The sequence below is a fragment of the Electrophorus electricus genome, chromosome 8 (assembly GCF_013358815.1).
Source record: "Electrophorus electricus isolate fEleEle1 chromosome 8, fEleEle1.pri, whole genome shotgun sequence".
Taxonomy (NCBI): domain Eukaryota; kingdom Metazoa; phylum Chordata; class Actinopteri; order Gymnotiformes; family Gymnotidae; genus Electrophorus; species Electrophorus electricus.
In genome coordinates this window covers 13,315,676-13,338,590 of record NC_049542.1, presented here as the reverse complement: position 1 = coordinate 13,338,590, position 22,915 = coordinate 13,315,676, and the positions used below count along the sequence as shown (strand labels likewise).

The 22,915-nt window shown below is 41.5% G+C and overlaps 1 protein-coding gene across 2 annotated transcripts; it reads right to left on the bottom strand.

Moving 5' to 3' along the window:
* Positions 1-392: 392 nt before the first annotated feature.
* LOC113590113 (gasdermin-E-like) lies at positions 393-19,724 on the bottom strand. Of its 2 annotated transcripts, XM_035528798.1 has the most exons (11): positions 19,597-19,724; positions 14,336-14,423; positions 14,151-14,236; positions 11,897-12,124; positions 10,706-10,898; positions 9,850-10,030; positions 9,628-9,748; positions 8,601-8,738; positions 2,796-3,146; positions 2,619-2,692; positions 393-891 (listed from the first exon to the last, which is right to left on the bottom strand). In XM_035528798.1, the coding sequence occupies exons 4-11, from the start codon at positions 12,102-12,104 to the stop codon at positions 658-660; spliced, it is 1,500 nt and encodes a 499-aa protein (XP_035384691.1). In that variant the 5' UTR covers positions 12,105-12,124; positions 14,151-14,236; positions 14,336-14,423; positions 19,597-19,724; the 3' UTR covers positions 393-657. The 2 variants fall into 2 exon arrangements, with proteins under 2 accessions (XP_035384691.1, XP_035384690.1); XM_035528797.1 differs by lacking the exons at positions 14,151-14,236; positions 14,336-14,423.
* Positions 19,725-22,915: the final 3,191 nt, after the last annotated feature.

Sequence of the window (22,915 nt, the reverse complement as noted above, 5' to 3'; positions counted from 1 at the left end):
TTTGTTGCTGTTCTCAGGGTCACTTTGTTACCTGTTCTGGAGGCTGCATCACAAGTCTTCAGCAGCATATGATAGTTAATGCTGGGGTACAACATCCTTTCCAGGGAAATTGATGACGGGTATGACTAACAATCAAAGTGGGTAGGCTGGGGTATGCCATCCTACCGCATACCCACATGATAAACTGATTGTCATGACATGGCAGCTAACTGAACGGTTTCAGTGCAGCTTTATTAGACTTCACTGCTCTGGTAAAAAAGTAAAAACTCTCTGGGCATATAATATTTTTCAAAGCAAATTTTCATTTCATTAACACACAGCATGAAGCTTTGCACTGAAAAATAAATAAGCAAATGAACTTTGTAGTGAACCACTAAATGAAGTGGCTTATTTAATGAGGTCTGAATACATTGAGAATACACAATACAGTTTAAAAATAAGGATCCCCAATCAAAGTAGCTGCATACCCCTTACTGAAATTTTGCATGAGTATGAGTTCATTCAGATTAACAAGCAATGTCTGTGTTAGTATAGATCACAAAACTTTTATTTGCTTGATGCATATCATACAGTCTGTGAAGCTAAAAAAAGTGCATTATTAATTTGAACTGTACTAGGGTGCTTTAGTATTGTATGAAATATTATGTTTTAGCACACCTATTCCAGGTTCTCACTCAGGTATGCAAGGCCATGGATGATGGTACATAGTATGTAGGGGAGGTGTCCACTGTTGCATGTAGTCTCTGTCCACAATTTTCCAGCTTCAATCTTCAGCACAACATTGGATGAGCTGAACAGTTGCTCCACCCTCCTGAGCATGTCCTCATTCTGCAGGGGAGCAGGCAGGGAGGTGAAGAGGACAGGCTGAGAGTCGTCTGTGAGGAGGTTTACCTGACAAGGTAGAGTAAAAACACACAAACATGAATTCAGTAAGGGCTTATATGAAGCTCAATCCTCTGAAACAATTTACAGTCAAAGGAAGAGTATAAACCAGTTATTCTAACTAATGCCTACATGCTAAAACTATGCCTGGCCCACACTACAGGATTTTAAAAATACTAATGTAATGGTTAGTCCCTCCCAGCTTCCTTGTTCCATGTTTTTCCTGTCATATGTATTATTTTAGTTCCATTCCTTAGTTTTGTTTTCTCGACCCCTCATTTGGTTTTCCATGCCCATCATTACTTTCACCTATTCATCGTTTTCTAGCCTTGTTACATTCATGTATTTAAACCCTGTCTGATGCCTTATGTGTTTGCTGTTCATTGTTTGTTTCGATGTGTGAATGTTGGTACTGATGTGTTTTAACGCCCGTTCCTGCAAGTTTGTACTCGGTACCTTTGTGTTTATCCTAGCCTTCATGTTTCCTAGCCTATGTAAGGCCTGCTTCCCTTGTTTGCCTTCGTGTGCTTTTGTTTCTTTGTTATGATGTATCCTCATAATCTCCGTATCCCAAAAAAAAAAAAAAAAAAAAAAAAAAAAAAAAAAAAAAGACCCTGGACTGCTCTGACAACTCCGATGCCACCCTGATATCAGGAACCTAATGTTTAGCAGGGACAAAACAGGATGCAAGTACAGGAGTTCTTTATTAGAGGAGAAAGCTAATAAACAACATGGGAGGCTAACATAGAAGCTAAAACAGATGCATAGCATGAGGAAAACACTAAGGCAAACCAAAACATGAATTAAGCAAAAGGCAAGGAAAATATATTGACAGAGAAATGACAAAACACTAATTAACAAAGCATCAACTGCACAGAAGTAAGTAGGACTCAGGACTTAGCTAGCATTGTCAGCAACTACAATAACAACATCAAATCTACACACAACTGAACAACCCAAAATAACCTACAACCTGGGAAACAAAAACACCTTATATAACTGTTACAATCCCACCAGTAACAGGCAGAATGCAAATGCAGGAGGTGGTTTATTAAACGAGGAAACAAACGGTAAAACAAACAGAGGCAAAGAGGTAACACTGAGTATAAGGTAATACGCAAAGAGAGTAAATCAAAACAACAACAGTAACACGAGTATAAAGCAAACTTGATAAACGGACATCACTTACCACAATAACCAACAACTAGAAGACAAAACCACAGGGCTTAAATAACTGAGACAATCAGACACTAAACAGACTCAGGTGAACATGGGAGCAGGGAGAACTAAAACATGGACTGGAATGAAGGAACAGATGAGGGGTGGCGAAAAAAGACACAACAGGGAAACCATAAACATTGATGCCAGGAGGGTGGTCAAACGTCACAATCACCAAGACCAATGAAGAATAACAAGACATAGGTGAACATAATTACAGGTTGGGATACAGGCAAGGGTGTGGAACAGAATGAAATCAAAACAAGGAAGCGTGGCAAAACAAAACCAAAACAAAACCAGGAACAGAAACTAAAACAAACACGTGAAGGCCTCACCATGGGAACTACAATGCCAGGAGGAGAAAACAGTGACAGGACCCCTTTGTGATTATCAAATCGACCTCAAAATCCACCTGATTATCCTGTAGTGTAGCCCAGGCATTAGTGAACGTAACCAAAATGTATCCAAAAATTTCCAATGAAAATGAATGCAATGGATCCATCAGATGTCAGACTTACTAAATCATTTAACTCATTGAGTACTTCTGAAGCGCAGAAGCCTTGTAATAAGTGGAGCCCATCATCTGTCAAACCTAATCACAAAACAAACAAGAATACTACATCAACACCAACTGCACGAGAAGACAACTGCCATAATATATGCACAAGGCTATAAGTAAGCTTAGGTGTACCCACCCATAGCTGCGTTCATGAGGATGTTCACTGCAGTCAGAACTGGCTGGCTCTGCTCAGACAACTTCATGGAAGCTCCATTATTGGGAGAGTCTGTGGACAGCCTATTTTCACTGGTTGTCTCAGGTTGTAGCAGGTCCCAAAATGTGTCAATAAACTGATCCGATGCATGAGAGCAGGTGGTCTGAAAAAGACAGGGAGCATCTCCATAGACCAGGTCATCCAGTTTGGACTCCAAAGTAGACAAAAGTTCCCGGTCCAGTAGAATCTGCTGGAACTTGAGTAGCAGGGAGGAGCAGGATTCATGTGACAATTGGGCCAACACACACAAATAATTCCTTACTCCTACCAGTGCTGCAGTAAAGAGAACAAACACACATAGTTAGAGCCCATCAACACTTTAATGTATGATCTTGAGCAGTTTTTTTCTCTTCTGGATTATCCTTGTTTGGGTATGCTCTGAGTTTAATTATGTTTGCCTTAGATTAATATAAGGCTCATTATCACCATTACTATTGCAGGCACCACAATACCAGTAACCTCATCTATCCCTAGTGGTCATCACAGTAATGGACCATGGTGACAGGAGGGCTCTGAAATGATCATTATGCTGTCCAGAAAGCTACCTTCAGCTCAGCCTTACCATTCCTCCCCTCACTTCACTTCCTTGGTCTGACAGAGACCTGGATCACCCATAATAAAGCTGCAAGTCTGGCTGCCCTGTCCTCGCATTTACATTTCTCCAAGGAGGCTTAGCAGGGGTGGTGGCAAAGATTAGCTGGTGTCTCAAAAGTGCCATATCATACCACTTTCCTCTTCTGTTCTTTATATTCCTTCTTTTGTGTTTCAATGCTCTTAGTGTCTTTCCCCAATAAACTTCATATCTTTGTCATCTGCCATGTCAACTACCAACACTGGACGACCAGTTGTTGTTCTTAACTCTTGCTTCAAACTTGTCATACTGGCCTATATGACTTCAAATCAATATCATGATAAAAATCAATCAATCAAGGTCAGTTTATCTTGTTTAATTGATTATGATTAATGGACGATTATTGTGTTTGTTTTTTCTTGAAAACATATTATTTTAAATAATGCCATGTAAAAATTAGAAAATAACTTCCATCTCTTGAAAACAAATATTTTTAAAGAATCTAATGTGAAAAGTGCAAAATCGCTTGCATCTCTTCTAAACTCATCTCTTCTAAAATATTTTAAATAATGCCATGTAAAATGTAGAAAATAACTTGCATCTCCTGTAAACAAATATTAAATATTGCCATGGCAAGTATCAATAGAATACTGCTGATTAAGAGCAACAGAGGGGCTTGGACAGGGCACCTCTAATGATCAGCAGGTTGTGCATCTTGTGTTCTCACAGTATTTTCGATGTGAATCTAACTCATTACTGCTGTTGCATGTGATCTTCCTCTCTGCAATCCTGTCCAGTCACTCTACTATATGCAGCAGTATATACTCTAGGTTTTTACTAAGAAACACTAGCATGCTTACTTTTTCAAGTTTCAGGAAGGATATGAGGCATGTAACAGCAATTTCTCCTGAACTAAAAACCCGCTTGGATGGGGAGCTAGCAGCTGGTATGCAAAGATACTTTTATGCCACCTTATTAGAGTGGGAAAGTGTACATCATGCTTTATTCACCATTCCAGTGGCTTTTCCTCAGTATCCAGCACAGGAGACACTAAGTTGTTGCTCAGCTGTATTTCTATTTGTTTGCTGAAGTGACACAGTGGGTGCAGTTGAAGGAATTGCCTCCCTTCCTTTGGAAAAACTTCCTAATGAACTCCCTTGCTTCTTCATTTTGATGAAGATGTAGAGTGCTCTGTGTTTTCTGTGGACTCTAGGCTCTCTGTTCTTCCTCTGCACACTGTAGCTGTTGCCTTTGTTTTCACTTTTTCCTGAATGGTGGGGACATGATGCACAGAAATGTATGACATTTTAAATCTGGGATCAATAAAACTATGTCTAGTTGTTCCTCTGGGTTCTGAGGACTTCTCCTTAAGGTACTCACAGATGCTCATTTTGACTGTTTTATTCAGCTCAATGTCATCTTCCTCCTGTGCCAGCATGAATTGAAGATGTGCAGGATAAGCTTCATGAATGAAATGGTCACATAGTCTTCTCCTGACAGGGCATCTATGAACTCCATCTCCATTATTAGGAAGAGAGCTTTGTTGACAGCCTCTTAGACATCCAGGTCCATGGACATGGATGGAACAAAGTGTCTTTTTATCATGATGGAACAAAGTGTCTTTTTATCATCCGTGAAGACCAATGTGATGCCTTTCTTTTGCTCACAGATCCTTGTGGTCATCATTTGCAATGATCTCCATCTGTTGGCACATTCTGTTTTCAACTTGTGTTGTGGCAAGTTCAACTCTGGTTGCACATTCACTAATGCCTTCTTTTTTTCCAACTACAGGAACAAGCACACCTGCAAGACATTAACTGATTCCTTTTTGTGGAGGCACTTGTTTCTGGGTGCTTGTCAGTCTCTCTCCTGAACAGTGAGGTATTAATCATATTCGGTAATGTGATTGTGCTCCAAGTGTTGAAAGAGATTTGTGGTATTACCTTCAGTTACATTACTGAAACTGTTTTTGCACAGTGTTTACATGTGACTTAGCTTGGTTTGGAGTCATTTACATTTACATTTACCTTTACATTTATGGCATTTAGCAGATGCTCTTATCCAGAGCGACGTACGAAAGTGCTTTGTCATTTATTCATAGAATATATCCTAGTACAGTATACAGAATACATAAGCTCTATCTCAGACAATGATAAGTGCAATAAATAATAAGTACTAGAGTTTGTTAGTCAAGTTAGTTTGTTAGTGTAATAAACAATACCCTATAATAAGTAATAGTTTTAGTTAGTCAACATAGGAGCAGGGTCAGTGGTCATTTAAATATTCCACAAATAGAAGGGTCTTCAGGCTGTGTTTGAAGACTGCAAGGGACTCTGCTGTACGGACAGTAAGCAGAAGTTCATTGCCCCACCTAGGAGCCAAGACAGAGAATAGTCTCGATGCTTGCCTTCCATGAGACCTGAAGGATGGTATTTCAAGGCCAGCCATACTTGAGGTTCGAAATACTCAAGGTACAGATGGGGCTTTGTCCATTGACATCATGTATGGAGGGGCTGGTTTATTTTTGGCCTTATAGGCAAGCATCGGGGTTTTAAATCTGAGACCTTCATGTCAGAGGTTAGAAAATAAATAAATAATTGGGTGTCATCAGCATAGCAGTGGTGGGAGAAGCCATGAGAAGATATACCACCAAGAGAACAAGTATACAAAGAGAAGAGAAGAGGGCCTAATACTTAGCCCTGTGGAACACCGGTGGAGAGTCTACGTGGTTTAGAGGTAGATCTTCTCCATGTTACCTAACAAGACCATCCCCCCAGATTGGACTGAAACCATTCTCATGCAGAGCCAGTCACACTAAGGCTGAAGAGAACAGAGAGGAGAATGTTGTGGTTTACTGTGTCAAAGGCTGCTGAAAGGTACAAAAGAATCAAGACAGATGAAAGTTTTGCAGCATGAAGTTTTTCCATCACTGTTTTGAGGGAAGTTTCTATTGAATGTGTCAGTGAATGTGTCAAAGAGATAATTGATTGTAAACTGCTCATTCAAGGGTCTTTGAGAGGAACGAGAGAAGTGACACTGTTCTGTAACTGGTAATGAGAGAAGTTAAACTTCTGTAATTGGTAACTTTGAGATGAAAGGAGCAGGTCTCTTCATCTGGAACAGAGTGGAAGGAATGGGATCCAGTGGACATGTAGTCACATTGGCGATGAGGCAGTGGTAACTCAGTGGTTAAAGTACTTGACTTGTAATTGGAAGGTTGCTCATTCAAGCCCCACCGTTGGGCCCCTGAGCAAGGCCCTTAACCCTTAATTGCTCAAGTTGTACTCAGTAATAATTGCAAGTTGCTTTGCATAAAAGTATCAGCTAAACATAAAATAATGTATTTTGCCTGAGGAGAAAAAGAAGCCAGAGAGCTGGATGTAGGGTAATTAACACTGGTTGGAAGAGTGGTAACAGAGGAAAAGGACTGATGGGTTGCTGCAACCTTTTCCTAAAAGAAGGTGATGAAATCCTTAGGAGTAAGAGATGAGGAAGGAAGGGGAGGGTTAAGGAGAGAAAATAGTGACAAGCTTGCAAAGATCACATGCTGATGATTCCAATTTTTTAAAGCCAAAGTCATTTTAGAGTTATCTTTATCTTTTAAAGCCAAAATTTGTCCAAACAACAGACACAGCATTTTTTCTTTGGTACAAGCTGCTCAGTTTTTGATCTCTCTTCCATGTTCTTCCATATTTCTGACAGGATGGGGTGGAATCATGTGACTACACATGCAGCAGTGTGTGTCATAGTTTCTTCCTCCTGGCATTGTGCATTGTGTGTCTTCTGTTGCAGATCCTTGCATCCCTCCTGGTCCTATTGGCTGCTCCCCGGCTTACCTCATCTCCGGTGGCAGCTTCAACATCTTGCCCTGACTCCTGTGGCTCAACTTACCCCACTCCTGCTATACATGTCATCCAGGGTCTTGCTCCTGCTCCTCATGTTGCACTGGTTCCAAGTCTTATGCCCTGTCACTTTTGTCTCTTTCTGATTAGCCTGCCTCTGTTCCTGGTTTTTGGTTTGTCTACTGCTTTTGTTTTGTGCATCAGGAGCCACACTCTCTGTTATGATTTCCTCCTCTTGGCGAGGCAGTTCCCAAGGTGATGCCTACATGTGTCATTTGTTTGGGTTTCTGTTCCTGGTTTTGCCTTGGTTCCGTTTTGCCCAAATAAGAATAAAATAAATAGCCAACATAGCCAAAATTACACCGGTTAGAGGTCCTGAGTGTCAGTTTCAATTAATTTTCAATTAATTGCCCAGTCGTATGTCAAAGTCATGCAGGTTTCTCCTTTGCAACTTATGAAGCATTCCGTACTTTCTCTCTCAGGAAGCTACCCAGATGCTTGTTCAGTCACTTGTGATAACAAGGCTTGATTACAGCAACTCGTTACTTTCTGATCCAGATCTGATCCAGATTTTAGCAGCATGACGGGTCTTCAGTGATTCAAAGTTCACTGATTTTATTCCAATGCTCCTTTCCTTTCACTGGAATTCTAGTAGCTGCTTGTATCAGTTTTAAAATCCTGATGCTTGCATACCAAGCCAAAAATTTACCAGCCCCTCTCTAAATTATGGCAATGATCAAAGCCTAATCCATACCTTGAGTACCTCAAACCTCAAGTATGGCTTTGCTTGAAACACTATCTTTCAAGTCTCATGGAAGACAAGCATAAAGACTCTTTTTCTGTCATAGCTCTCAAATGATGGAACAAACTTCCACTGACTATACTACTATTGACTAACTGAACCCTTTTGGCACTTATTGTTATATGGTATTGCACTTTCTAGGTATCAACACTGCCTCCTGCATAAAACAATATCCTAGTACTATGGTCCTAGTGCAATCTTCAACTCTAACCTGCTGTACTATGTAGGATGCAATTTTGTCATAGCAATTTTATAAGTCACTCTGGATAAATGCAGTAAATGTAAATCTTGGTCATATGCATTATACAAAAAGAGGTACTTTACGAATGATGTGGATACTGTAAAGCCTGAAGGTACTGAAAGGAGAAGAGGAATAAATGGTCCATGGCATTTGGTACTGCTATTTACACACACACACACACACACACACACACACACACACACACACACACACACACACACACACACACACACACACACACACACACACACACACACACACACACACACACCTCTCTTGAGGATGCTTAGTGAGGACCCTTCCTGTATTTCTGGTGTTGTCAATAAGCCATCCACTTCATTCTCAACGTAGAATGAATGCTGTATAAAGTCCGATTCAAAGCCATCTGCTTCCAACGCCATGATAATATCTGAAAACACACACATACATTTTATAGGTAATGCAGGAGACTTGGCAGGATGCAGAAAGGAACCATGTAGAACACAGTGATATTTATTTAACACACACAACAAAGACAGCAAAGCACACAGGCTAACGTATGGTCAAACATCAACAAACATCAACAATTAAACAAGACTTTATATACATGCACAGTAATGACATAAACCAACAGGAACAGGTTTGATACATGGGGAGGGCATGGCCATGGAAACAAACAAACACACACACACACACACACACACACACACAGAGGGAGATGTCTGGGAGGAGGGGGCCGTGTCATGACAGGACCCCCCAATGGCACCAAACGGTGAGGTTAGAGGACTGAGCGACCCGACACAGGTCAGTGCGAGCAGGACAGAGGGGAGGAAGATCGGGACCAAGATGACGATAGACACAGGGATGGACACACTGACGAGAATAGGAACAGACACAAAGGGGGACAAAGTGACCGGCACAGTAAGCATGGCAGGGATTGGTACAGTGACCGGGACAGGTACATGAACAAAACCACACAAAGGGTTGTGACATAGTCCAGTTGTCAGCTGGGTCGGGGTCTGACCAGTTTGGGGGGGCGAATTACCCATCGCCAACTTGGGTGGCAGCGGCTCTCTGCCATGTGGCTCTAGAGCGGCGTGCCTTGGGCAATTCTTGGGTGCCTTGTCTCCCAGGGAGACGCCTGGGAGGAGGGGGCCGTGCCATGACACTATATATGTATTCTGTAAGTGCAGAATAAACTCTAGTGTGTATAGCACCATAGGTCAGTGGTAGGCTTTACATTGCAATACATTTAAATGATGAGAACATGCAGGCACAGGAACACAGATTCCTACAAACAAACAGAAGTACATACTAACCAAAGTGGCTGTCATTTTTGATGTTCAGCTCTTTGACACTGTAAGCCAAAATGGTGTGGCTTGGAATCTCCATAGATATATCTGTGTCAAATTGTAGAGATCCACTCTGTTTGAAACTCATCTGTGGGTACACACACATACTATTCATCATGTAAATGTGAAAAATCATTTGCTGGTCCACTCAATTCATATATACACCGATATAGTCATATAGAGTCTCACCTGTGCTGTGTCAAACTTTAAGGATTTCAGTATGGTGTTGCAGCTACCTTCCTCCTTACTATTGTAGTTGATTTTTTGGTTTGAGGTAGTGAAAATGCGCTCCATCACAAGAGTGAACAACTGCTTGGATTTGGGTTTGCCAAGATTCTGCTTGAGCAGAGGATGCTGAAGGTCTACCTTCCTAAATAACCCATCAAAACAAGGAATCACACAAACAATACAAGCTAAGCAGCATTATAAACTCCAGTCCAACAACTTCCCTTTCAAATTTTATAACATAGAGGTGTGGACAACCATTAGCATATGCGAAATAAAACACAGCATGTAAACAGTAGTTGCATTGTCATAGCTTCCTGGTTCCACAGGCTTTACATTTAAGCCCTAAAAAGACTGTAGTCTATAAGTAACTGTTTAGTAACAGTGGTTCTCTACACTGGATTTAAAATAATGATTTAGCAGTTAATCACTGACTGTTAATCTTAATTGCAGCTCAGCTGCATCCAAGTTGTGTAAAACTATAGGAATTAGAACATTTTTTATACACATACCTCTCTTTTCAGGGTACTAAAAGAAAGGACATAAAAATGACATTTGGCTGCTTGGTCATTGCTGTGTGTCAGTGCATAATTAGTTAATGCATAAGAGAGCTAAAAAAGATCAAGAGTTAAATGCAGTCTATGTATAGATTATTGTAGTCTTTGGGTATATATAGTTGAATTTAGGTGTTGGGCTGCAATAAGACTCTAGAGATGCTAGCTGATTCTAGATTGGTGTAGAGATATTTCTTATTTTTGCATCTTACAAAATGAGAATTAGATAAAAGGTATGTTAACACTGGTACCAGTGAAATTACAACCTTTCTCTGGAGTCCATAATGAGTTGTTGTAAGTTCACATTTTCTTTGCAAAGTGCCCCTAGAGAGGAGGAAAATGTGGATGCTCCACTGCCCTGTGCAGACACACTGAATGCACCTCCTCCTGCCTCCAGAGATCCAGTCGTGTTACCTTTATGCTTCTCCTCATAATTCACCAGATCAGTTTTCTCCAGCACTGAAATAACAGAGCTATGCAATGAAATCGTTTTTAAAGATAAAGCACAAGCAACCATGACATAGGGTTCTGTAAATTGTTAGAGTAGACAGTCTGTGCTGGGGTATTTATTGGTGGGCTGTGTCCTCTACTGGGCCACATATACTAATATAAATATACAAATATACCACTGCAGTGGAAATACCGAAACAGACGTAAAGGTATATAACACTTCATATTGTTAAAGCAAGAAACATGATTTCACTAGATGTGTTTGGTTATATAGTAAAAGTATTAATAAAAGCACAAATATACATTTTGGATTCTGGTCTCTGATGTGACCAGTCAGAGGATGAAACCTGGACACTGGGACTGAGATGGGCAGTAAAGCTCTTTTGTTTACCAAAGGTTTAATGTCAGGAACTTTTACTTCAAACTCTCTTATAAAGGTTATTAATATTATTTGTATTAATGTATTGTAAAAAGTCTTTCTATCCTAAGCTAAGTGAAATCTTAGTTTTGTCTACTGTGTGTGTGTGTGTGTGTGAGTGTATCGATCCCAATAGGAACAGGCAAGAAGCAGAAAGCGAATGCAGGAGGTGGTTTATTAAGTGAGGGGACACACAAACACAGAGTGTAAAATAAAGCAAGGGGGAAACACTGAGCCAAAAATAATACACAAAATGAGCAAACGGAATAGCAAGGTCAACAACAGTCCTGCGACCATAATTTAAACACAACAGAACAAATGTAACTTACCAAAATAACCGACAACATGGGAAACCAAACACAAGGCTTAAATAACCAAGACAGTTAAGCACTAATCAAACACAGGTGAACATATGAACAGGGAGAAGCAAAACAAGGACTGGAATAAAGGAACAGACGAGGGGCGGAGAAAACTAAACCAAGAAATGGAAAAAGAAGGAAGCAAAAGGAAAACAGACACAAAAGGGAAACTATGGAAACAGGGATGTCAGGAGGGTGGCCATTTGTGACAATGTGTGTGCTTTTGCAACCTGGCTGAATGGGTTCGCCCAGTAGTAGGTCATTGAGGGTGAACACTGTGGGTCTGTATTTCATCTTCTGCCAGGGCAACTTGGTCGGACACTTCATGACCACAGCCAGTGGCTTCAGCTTTTCTGAATCGTTTAGTCTGGAAACAGCAATAAGTTCGCCATCTGGATCAATCCGGCGGACAAGCCTCTGTGTAGCCTTGTCAAACATCTCTCACCCACAGTGTTAACCTGCAAGTAATAGAATGGATAAGTATTTTCTTATAAATAAACCAATAGCAAGTATATGCAGTTTATGGTTATAAATGGTTATGTTAACCGCATGTTTCAGATGCTTCAGTCTGTGCAGGTTTCCAAGGTTGACCCCGATACCGACTCCTGCCCACTAATGTCCCGCACTCCCCTGGTAGCAGCAGCCCCTGCAGTGCCCGCCCCACTGGCCGAAGAGGAACAAGGGGCTGTGACAGGAGCTGCAGCATCGGGACCGAGCCAAGAGCCGAGGCAACTCAGGACGAGGCCAAAGCAAGACATTCCGGCGACGGTGGTGCAAGCTTGTTCCGAAGTCTCTCCCCTAGCCTACCCAGGATGACCCGGCCCTTACGACGACGCCATCGCAGCCATGGCGAGGTGGCTCGATAGTCAGCCACGGACGTGCAACCATGGCATTCCCAATACGGGTTAACACTGCCATCATAGCTGGCTGTAGACAAGGGCCAGAGGGAATGTGGCAGAATACTGTGGCAGACTCATAGAAGTCCACACTACCCACTGTGGAATAGAAAGACCGGACAGGACGGCAGCGGGACTGGCTGAGGTCTCAGCATGGGAAGCCCACCGCCGCAATAGCTTCATGAACGGTCTACGAGACGAAATCAGGAAAGAAGTATGCAAGCTATGCGTCAGGTGGGAAATGGCCCACATGAGCACTATTGAGCAGTATGTCATCCACTCTGAAAAGCAGCTGAGAACCGTATCGGAGAAAAAACGAACGAGGAAAGAGGAGTTTCAAGTTTGGTTTATTTGTCACATACATAGTCATACACAGTATAACTCGCAGTAAAATGGTTTGAGAGTGCTCTGTCCAAACTGAGGAAAAAAAACAGGGGTGTATAGTGTGATGGAAATTATTATTCGATCATGTATTATCATGTGATTTATATCTAATCATGTTAATCCTTTCTCTATGTAATCCCATATGAATAGTTTAGTCTGCACGTTCTGTCTTTGTATATTGTGTGAACAAAATGACTGCTGAATCAGCTGCTTCGTGATCTTGCATGTGTCGTGCGACTAATCCTGATAAAGAGGATCTAGCAAACTGTGTCTGTCCTGGTGGAACAGAGCATCCTGGTATGTGCAAAAGTGTTTAGCGCGATAAGGAGCAGGAAATGGGTAAATTGGATGACCGAGCACCCCTCCCTGGGGGAAGTGAAGTTTAGATATAAGGAATAGAGTCAGTCTACCCCTTTAGAGCTTTCGCTTTAGAGCATTAGCTCTCACACAGCTGTGTTTTGTATGTCTTATTTTCTTTAGTAAATTACTCTTTTAATCACGTCTGACTTGCTGTTTATTCAAAATTCCACCACAATAGGGAAATATCTCTCCCTCATATTTGAAGTATACCGCACCTCCTTACTCTTGCTTGCAGTGAAGGGTATACATATGTCATTCATATGTCATTCCTGCTGCAAAATCTGTAATTCAGGTTAGGGAATTAGTCCCGTTATCCGGGAAAACATTGACTACAGTAGGGGCCACTGGACACACCACCCTAGAGCATTACTCACACCCTCTCCCTTGCCAAAGTGAAGGGAGTTGAAATTTCACCCATGCATTCTTAATATCCGCAGTGCGTCCAGTAAATCTGATAGGACAAGATTTGATGCACAAGCTATGCATCGTAATCGAGTGCAAACCAGAGGGCCTAAAGGTAATTGAGCCAACAGCGCAACAGATGTACTCTGATAAAATTGAACCACTGTACTCATACCAGTGGCTGATTGCGCAAGAACCCACCAGAACTGACAATGTGCAGATGTCAGATATCCTCAAACAAGGTGAACAAAAAGGGGTAGAAGTAATGAAACTAGAAAACCTGCACTGTACCGCATATGTGTCCGTAGGGCCTGATCATGAGTATGAAAAGGAGTGGTTCGGCAAGGAGCTCCCAGGAGAGGTAATTTGCATCGATTATGTTTATTAGGGGAAGGGGAAGTGCGAACCCTCACTGATACTAGCTGAAGGCCCGCCTACTCACCAAAAGGAGCGTTTTGCCGTGTCACTCTCACATCCTCAAGTATCAATCACAAAACTGAGAGGCCTCAAATGGGAAAATGTGGGGTCCTGGGTAAGAGCAGAGCAGGAAGGTACATAGGAAATTAATGAGCAGGGAGACAAAGTAAATAGCAGCACGGGAAAAAGAAGACAAAAAGTGCAATTTACCCTCAAGGTTACAAGACATGTAGAGGTGGTAGAAGAGCATAAGGGATGGCAGGAACAGGCTTTCATTCCCTTTCCTGGGTCCCCCCTCCTAAAAAAGATTCCCAATGTGTTGTGGGCATGAGGGAAGAATGATGTAGGGTTGATTAAAGGGGTAGCACCAGTAAAAGTCACACCTAAGTCAGATTACAGGCCCAAGCAACATCAGTATGCCCTAAAAACAGAAGCCATAAGAAGGCATTAAACCAGTGTTCAAAGACCTCCTAGATGCAGGAGTAATAGTGCCATGCCCAGATTTGCCTGTATGAACACCAATTTTTCCTCGTAACGAATGGAGGTTTGTACAGGACCTCCAAGCAGTCAATGAAGCAGTTAGACAAACAGCCCCAAATATCCCAAACCTGCACACAATTCTCTCATCCATACCAGATGATAGTGAATGGTTCACCATCATGGACCTAGCTAACGCCTTTTTCAGTGTCCCAACAGGGGGATCTCAAACCAAGGTGGAGTGGACCTAGAGGCAGAGGAAGCATTTTTGCGGTTAAAACAGTCCCTCCAAACCACAACCACCTTAGGTATACCAAATCCAGACAAGCCATTCACCCAGACAGTTGACGAACTAAATGCGTGTATGACATCAGAGACAAATAGGTCAGTTGCTTACTACTCCTCCAAACTAGACCCGGTGTCCTCAGGCATGCCACCATGCCTAAGGGCTGTAGCAGCGGCTGAAAAGGCCTTGGCCGCGTCACAAGACATCGTGGGGTACACCCCACTAACCCTGTTGGTTCCACATGCTGTACATGCACTTCTTAACAACCACAAGACATCACACCTCACTGCACAGCAATGACTAAAATATCAAACTGCGTTGCTAGAAATGCCTAATGTAATGGTTCAACGATGTACAATGCTGAACCCAGCATCCCTCCTGCCTACGCCGGAGTACGGGGAGCCGCATGATTGTGTGACACTAGCAAATCATCTCTGTTTCCCTAGAGTTGACCTCCAGAGACCCAGGGACAGGGAAGCTGCAGGTCAGGTATGCATTAGTCACTGCATATAGTACTGTTAAGGGAGAACCACTCCCCTCACATTATTCAGCCCAGGCAGCTGAACTGATCGCACTAGCAGAGGGCTGTAAAATTGCTCAAGATAAAACTGTCACCATTATACAGACAGTCGCTATGCCTTTGCTGTAGTGCATGATTTTGGCATGATTTGGAAACAGAGAAAATTCCTCACTAGTTCTGGGCAACATAACCAGCACCATCACCTTGTTGTGGCCCTGCTAGACACAATCACCTTACTAACTTCTATAGCTGTGTGTAAGCGCACAGCCCATACTCAAGGCACAGACGAAGCGTCAAAAGGGAATCACCGCGCTGACTTGGCAGCAAAAAGAGCCACCTGGCTTCCAGTGACACTGCAAGCTATGTCCATTACTCCCACTCTCGAAATATCCTGAATGCAGCAGAGTGCCTCAGCAGAAGAAAAGGCCACCTGGAAAAGGGCTGGATGCACTCTCAGTGATAACATATGGCGTGGACCCGACGACAAACCTTGCCTACCATGCTAGATGTTTCCTTATATGGCTACCATTAGTTCAGTTACTGAATTACTGAACTATTGAATTACTGAGTGGTCATACGCGTATGAGCAAAGGCGGGATGACAACAAATAATTAAACATTGGTATACGAGGGGGTTTACAACTTACTCTAAAAATTTTTGTAGCCACTGTATTATATGTGCACAGACCAATGTAGGACAAGGACAATCAGTGCCTTAGGCAGCACACCCTCCACCGCAAGAACCATTCCAACACCTGCAAATGGACTTCATAGATTTAACACCGAGCGAAGGGAAAAAATACTGCTTTGTTATCGTGTGTATGTTTTCTAAATGGGTGGAAGTATTTCCTACAGGGCAGCCGGACGCTGAGATGGTGGCAAAAGCTTTGTTGACCGAAATTATTCCTAGGTGGGGAATTCCCAACAGAATCGCCAGTGATAAGCAAATACCATGGCATAGACTTGCGCCAGCATTGTGTCTATCACCCCACTAGTGGTGCAGCAGTGGAAAGGGAAAATGGCACACTCAAATCCATATTGGAAAAACATGTCAGGACATGGGCCTGGCATGGACTAAGGCCCTCCCACTGGTGCACATGAGCATGAGGATGGTGCCAAAGGCATCTGACATTATGCTTTCTTATTGTGCTAGACCACATGAATCTCTTTCTCAGGTCTGGCTCCAGGTGAAGGAGAATCTGCCCGCAGAAGCAGATGGACCACTCCATGACCTGAAGCCTGGGGACTGGGTGGTGATTAAGGACCTTAGAAGAAGCTGGTGGAACAAACCACAGTGGCTGGGACCAGCACAGGTTCTCCTGACCACTCACAGTGCCATTAAGGTCCAAGGAAGGAAAACTTGGACGCACGTGTCACATTGTAAGAGACCTCCTGATCCAGAGAGGATAATAAGGTGACTGACCTAAGAGGGGGGAGAAAGGCCGCATGCCACCCTCTCGTCCCTAAGGTATCAAGACCGGTTGACCCTCACCTCCCTCGACAGGATGCTGATCCTTCTGTTATTGGGCCTAATGGGCTCAGAGACTAGTGGCTCCCCCAGTCAGAGTCTTATTCCATCAGACACAGTTCAGGACAAAAGCTCAAGCAGGACAAAAGGAGAAATGACCATGCCTCACTGGTGGTGTGGATATCATCTGTGGTACCCCTGGACAACCCCGGGGGCAACAATGGGTTGGGCCCTACTACCTGGTGGCAGCATTGCTGCTACCTTGCAAAAAATAAATGGGCTGGCATGGCAGATACAACTTTTAGCAAACGAAACTGAAGTGGCTTTAGGAACAATAGACAGGGAATTGTCCGCCCTTCGCACCGCTGTCCTTCAATAAAGGAATGGGGAGTGTGCAAGGTGTTGGGCACTGACTGTTGTTTTTACATTCCAGATGCTCACCACAACTTAACCGATTTAATTACAGCCATGAGGGATGATATACCTCCCCATCCAGAAGTAGAATCTTGGTTATCTCAACTTCAGCAGCAGTGGGGCCAATGGGGCCAGCTGTTACTCCAAATTTTCCTCCCCATTATCTATGTGGTATTATTGCTCTTGTGTGTTGCTCTGTGTGTGTTGTCCAATTATTTGCTCTGCAACTGCTGTCATTTCCCTACAATATCAGGAAGGTAGATGCCCTGGAGCTGCAGCATGACTTCGACCCCAACGAGAAACCAGATTTAAACCCTCTTCCCGACTGGATGATGGATCCTGATGTTTAGAAATGCATTCATGAACTTTATTATTATGCATGTTACCTGTTTGAGGACTGGCTTCAAATTAGTTGAATAAGCTTATTTGCAAAATCATGTTAGGTAGTGATAATGTGTAATATTATCAAAAGGGGGAAATGTGAGTGAAATGTGACTACCCATGCATGTACATTATTAAGTCAAGAAGTAAAGAATTATTCAATCAGATTGTCAGAATTTGTTGAAATGCCTACCTGAAATAATGCTAAAATGTTAACACAATGATAAATATTTATGCTTTCTAAATTCCCCAGACAAAAAAATAGTTATCTTGCATGTTTAAGATTGGATTAACCTCAGACTCCTACAGATGGTTTTGACAAGGTTTGACAAGTCAGCTGTTAAGATGCTTGACTTGTTATTGGAAGGTTGCTGGGTCAAGCCCCACTGCTGCCAAGTTGCCACTGTTGGCCCCCTGAGCAAGGTCCTTAACCCCCAATTGCTCAAGTGGTAATCAGTCATAATTCCAAGTCCCTTTGGATAAAAGGGTCAGGTAAATGTGACTGGTTGGCATGTTGAACATTCACACAACTGGATTGGCCAGCAAAATTGCCAGATTTGAATCTTCTTGAAAATCTGTGGGACTACCTGGAATAATGAGTAACATGCCAGGGAAGGCATCCATGAACTCTGTCTAAACTGTGCAATTCTTTAATACAAGAGTGGCTGAACACTGTTGTCACCTACATCCAAAAACTCCTATCCATGCCAAATTGAATCGCAACTCTTATTCATGTTTAGCTAATGCCAAGTTGCTTCTTTTTTAATTTTTATTCATTTTCACTTAAAAGCACAAGCCTTAGCTATGGGTTTAGCTAGTCACAAATGCTGAAAAACTAAACAACACAGCTTTTAGCTAGATATATCATCTGTCATTAAATATGTGCAATCAAAATGATGATGATGATATTATTATTGTTGTTGTTGTAATACATTAATAATCATCTGCTCAAACTCTCTTCTCTGTTATCTCTGTGTTTATCGTTGCGAACTACGTGAAAAATAAAACACCAACAAGGACCAACAAGCATCAACACAGCTGTTACCTAATAGCTACATGACCTGATGTGGAATATATGTAGCATATGTGTGGAATGACACACATACTTCTACTTCTAAACTACCTTTGTTGTTTAACAAGGCAGGAATTTGAAAATTCAGCTGACAAAAACTAGTAGCAAAGATGAAACTAACCACATTTACCTAATCAGGAGGCGTTTGTAGATTCCGTAAAGCCTTATAGCCATTCGCACTCAGACGTCATTATAAAGGAGGCATTTTTGCAAAGTCTTATAAATGAAGATGAAAGGCTTTAAAACGTCAGCAGCACTGAAACATCCAGTGCTGTTTTGTGCTGAGGAATTGAATGCATTTGTCAATACGAAAATGATCAAACATTTAAAATATGATTTTGCCCAAACGCTCTATATTTGTGCACAAATTTCGACCACGCACCAACTTTGACTCGTCATATAGCGTTTCCCTTGTTTTCAATTTCGATCCCGCGTACCGGAGCCGAACTCTCCGCTGCCAAGTCGCCCCAGTACAGATATTCTGGTCTATAGATCGTCTGCGCCGCTACAACGACAAACTTTTGTTTATGACGGAATCTACTATATCTGGGGTATATAGGAATGATGAGTATATTCTTAACTTTTGCCTAGCTGTATTTCTTGAAATAAGAATGTGTTAGAATACCTGGAATGAGCATAGCATCCAACACTGGGCCTTTTCAACAAGTATATTTTCATAATGACATTTAACAAACATACACTGTTATATTACGCAACTCATATTGTAATGGAGCGTGCCAGAACCCGAAGATCGTAAAACATCACATTGTGGATCCTTACAGTAGTTTTTCACTTTTTTCCTAACGAAGTAGCAGTTACTGAATAGGATTAATAGGATTACATTGCCTGTTTACCTTTAAATTTGGATGGATGGCACGTTCAGAATCTGCCGTCGAACAAAAAAAAATGTATCCGGCGAACTAATGTTTTCTCTTCTAGAGAAAAGAACACGTCCTTAGTACGCGACGAAGTGCTTGGAACAAAAGGCAGACGTTCAAGACTAAAAAGTCCAACACTCCCTGTTTTGCAGGCTGCTAAACAGCTATAGGTTATTAAAAAATGCCTATCAAAAGTGAGGCTTGGCTACGGCTTCTTATATTCCGATTCAACATCAAACCTCTCATGACAATCCCAAAATAACATAGATGAGCTCTCACATTAAACCACATTGTTTGTGAAATGAAATTTGAACGACTTGTTCAAATACACAAACTGAATTAATCTTTTTTTCCCCTTAAGGACGTTTACCTGACGACCGTGGATGAAAGCATTCATATCCACTGGACTTACAAGTACGGAGGTCCTAAAAGGCCATAGTTTTATCTTTTGTATTCCATTTAACCTTGATAACGAGTTAATTTCATTTGTTTTTTCGAGATCTCCAATTATTTATTTGATTATCGCTACTTATCAATATTCAATAGCCATTGTCTTCATGATTAGGAGAAAGAACTCCTGTATGACATTCTAGTAGGTTTCATCACAAATCAATTAAACAAACAAAAATAAGAACATGTCTTTACAATATCACATACCTTTATAGTCCTAGAATGAAGTTTACAATGTATTAAAGCTTAGGATGGGTGAGGCAATTGGACAGTCAATCTAATTCCTTTCCTATTCTCTTGAAGTTGCAAACTTCTGACTTTAATATATTTAATCTAATTGTTTCAGTTTAAGATTTACACAGTTAAGAGTGGTTAACAATTTGTTTACAGTAAGCACAAGGTAAGCAACATACAAGTGAACTGATTATGAGAAATAAGGCAACTTAATAATGAACATGTAATGAAGAGAATAATTAAAAAATGGACAGTTATCCAATTATAGAAGCGAACATCACAGTTTAAAGATTATAAGATTACCACTGACATCATAGTAGGTTAGAATAGCAAGTTATTGCTTTGTGAAGCTGTGGGACAAGAAACATGTACATGTGGACATGAGATTTTTGGGATGAGAAAAGTTGGTTGTCCTGGTAGGTTTTTGAGTCTAATAGAATTCATGGTCACCGTTCCTTTAAATATACCAAGCTGGTAAGAGGTTCCTGCATTCCAGTCTGTGTGTTTATGATAACTAAGAAGAGGGGAAGGGTCAGAAAATTAAGCCAGTGTGATATGCCATTAGCTAGGCTATTTTAAGGCTTTGTTGCTCAGCATAATGGCACCAGAAGGATCCTGGTCCTGTCTGTGGGCTGGGGCTGAGAGAAAGCCCGGCCTGACCAGATCAAAGTTTGATCAGATGGATAATTTGTAGTCTATCTTCACTACACACACTCCATCAGAATAATTTATATTGCAAACTGGAGAAGTGCAATTTTCACCTCTGTGACATAAGAATGTGTGCATGCAGCCTTGCTAGGTGAAGAATGTGACTGGTTGGCTAAACCTCAAACACGCTGCAAACTGCAGCACTATATTGGGTTTACTAACTACTATAGGCATTTGGTTATTTAGCAACCTGGCCATAGGGTCAGCTTGCTGGGGTGCAGCCATGCATCGTTGGCTTCCATGCTTGCCTGTACTGCACCTAGAAGTTGTTCCAATGCCTGAGTTCTATAGACATGCTTAGAGCCTTTACCGCCAGCTGTTCTAGTTTCGCCTTTGCCATTTTTTGTTTGAGTTCACTCAAATGAATGAATGAACTTGTATGAAGAATAAAGAGTCTGCTGAACCGAACTTGCATCTTGCTTCCTCATTGCCGCTGTCACACCTGCATCAATATATCACTAACTGAGGATAAGTCAGGCTGGCTAGACAGGTTCTTCCTCCTCTTGCTTTTACTACTTAAACATCAACCTTTCAATCTGATCTCTGGGACAAAAACAATGTCAGTAAAAGGAAGTTTCATTTAATAAATAAAAAGGAATGGCAGAAGCAGGCCCTAGTCAGAATCAGATCATTTATTTAATGAATACAGTTGCTTCTGTTCATGTTGATGAGACTAAAGTTTGCACTTCTGATACTAGTTATCAGCCATTTGCATTGCAAAACACTGGAAAGATAGGAGCAGACCAAGATCCCAGTTAATATCCGTCATGATGCTGGTGCTGCTAAGACTTAGAGATGCTTTTCGGCTGTTTGCAATCTAATTACCTTTTTGTTTTACTTCTCCTCTACTACTACTACATCATCACCATTGTCCAGGCCATCTTGGTGCTTTTTGGTGGAAAGCCAAATCATGTTACTCCTTCTGCACCTCTTTGGTCTATTTCTGTAATTTGGAGATCAAGTTGAACAGGTCATTGTCATTTGAACATAATCCACTGCCTAAGACTAAGTCAGGTTATCAATATCTGTGTATAGCTACTTTTTTCCCTAAAGGTATCCCTTTACTGAAGATTACAGTCTGACATGAAAGGTCTCACAAAATTCTTTACTACTTTTGGTTTGCATATTATTAATTTGTTTTATTCACTGAATGCTGAATCTGCCTGGCTGGGAGTGTTTTGTCTAAATTTAGTTTTTATAACAAAATCAAACAACATCAGCACTGATTTTACATGTAGTCTCCAATGACAGCAGCACAACTGTCATGGCATGGTCCCCTCCTCCTGTACTCCTCCTCATGTTTGTGTGACATTGTCTAGTGTGTGTGTGTGTGTGTGTGTGTGTATGTTTGTGTGCGTGCTTCCTTCACCATGCCTGCGTCTTGTTAATGTGTGATGTGTCACACCTGTCCTTTGTTATTGTGCTTGTGGCACTCCATGTCTAACCATTTATTATGTTTTGTTTGGTAGTGTAGTTTCATTTTTCATGTTTTAGTTTCTTTCCTTATGTTAAAGTTCTGTGTTGTTTTAATGTCTCGTCTCTGCTTCCTGCCTCGTGTTCCACATCACAACAATCTGTTTAATTAAATGGTCTCAGTGCAGCTTTATTAGACTTCACTGCGCTGGTAAAATAAGTCAAACCTCTCTTGGTATAAAATATTTTTACAAAGCAGTTTTTCACTTCATTAACTGTCAAAATGAAGCTTTGCACTGAAAAACCGGCATGATGTCAGTAGTCATAAAATGTGAGGCATTGGCAATAAATAATTTCAATTTCATTTATAAAGAATTTGTCAGATAAAGCCAAATAAAAATAAGTGAATAATGTCCTTTGTGGTGGACCACTAAGTAGTGCACTACTAAATGGTGTATTCAAGAAGTGGCTTATTTACTGAATAAAATGT

What these genes read in the sequence shown, in the direction of transcription:
- LOC113590113 (XM_035528798.1), bottom strand. Translation starts at nt 12,104, where the DNA reads ATGTTTGACAAGGCTACACAGAGGCTTGTCCGCCGGATTGATCCAGAT. An exon ending in ATTATGGACTCCAGAGAAAG is followed by an intron (nt 10,031 to 10,705) that starts GTTGTAATTTCA and finishes TGGGTTATTTAG; the next exon opens with GAAGGTAGACCTTCAGCATC. An exon ending in ACTAAGCATCCTCAAGAGAG is followed by an intron (nt 3,147 to 8,600) that starts GTGTGTGTGTGT and finishes TCTTTACTGCAG; the next exon opens with CACTGGTAGGAGTAAGGAAT.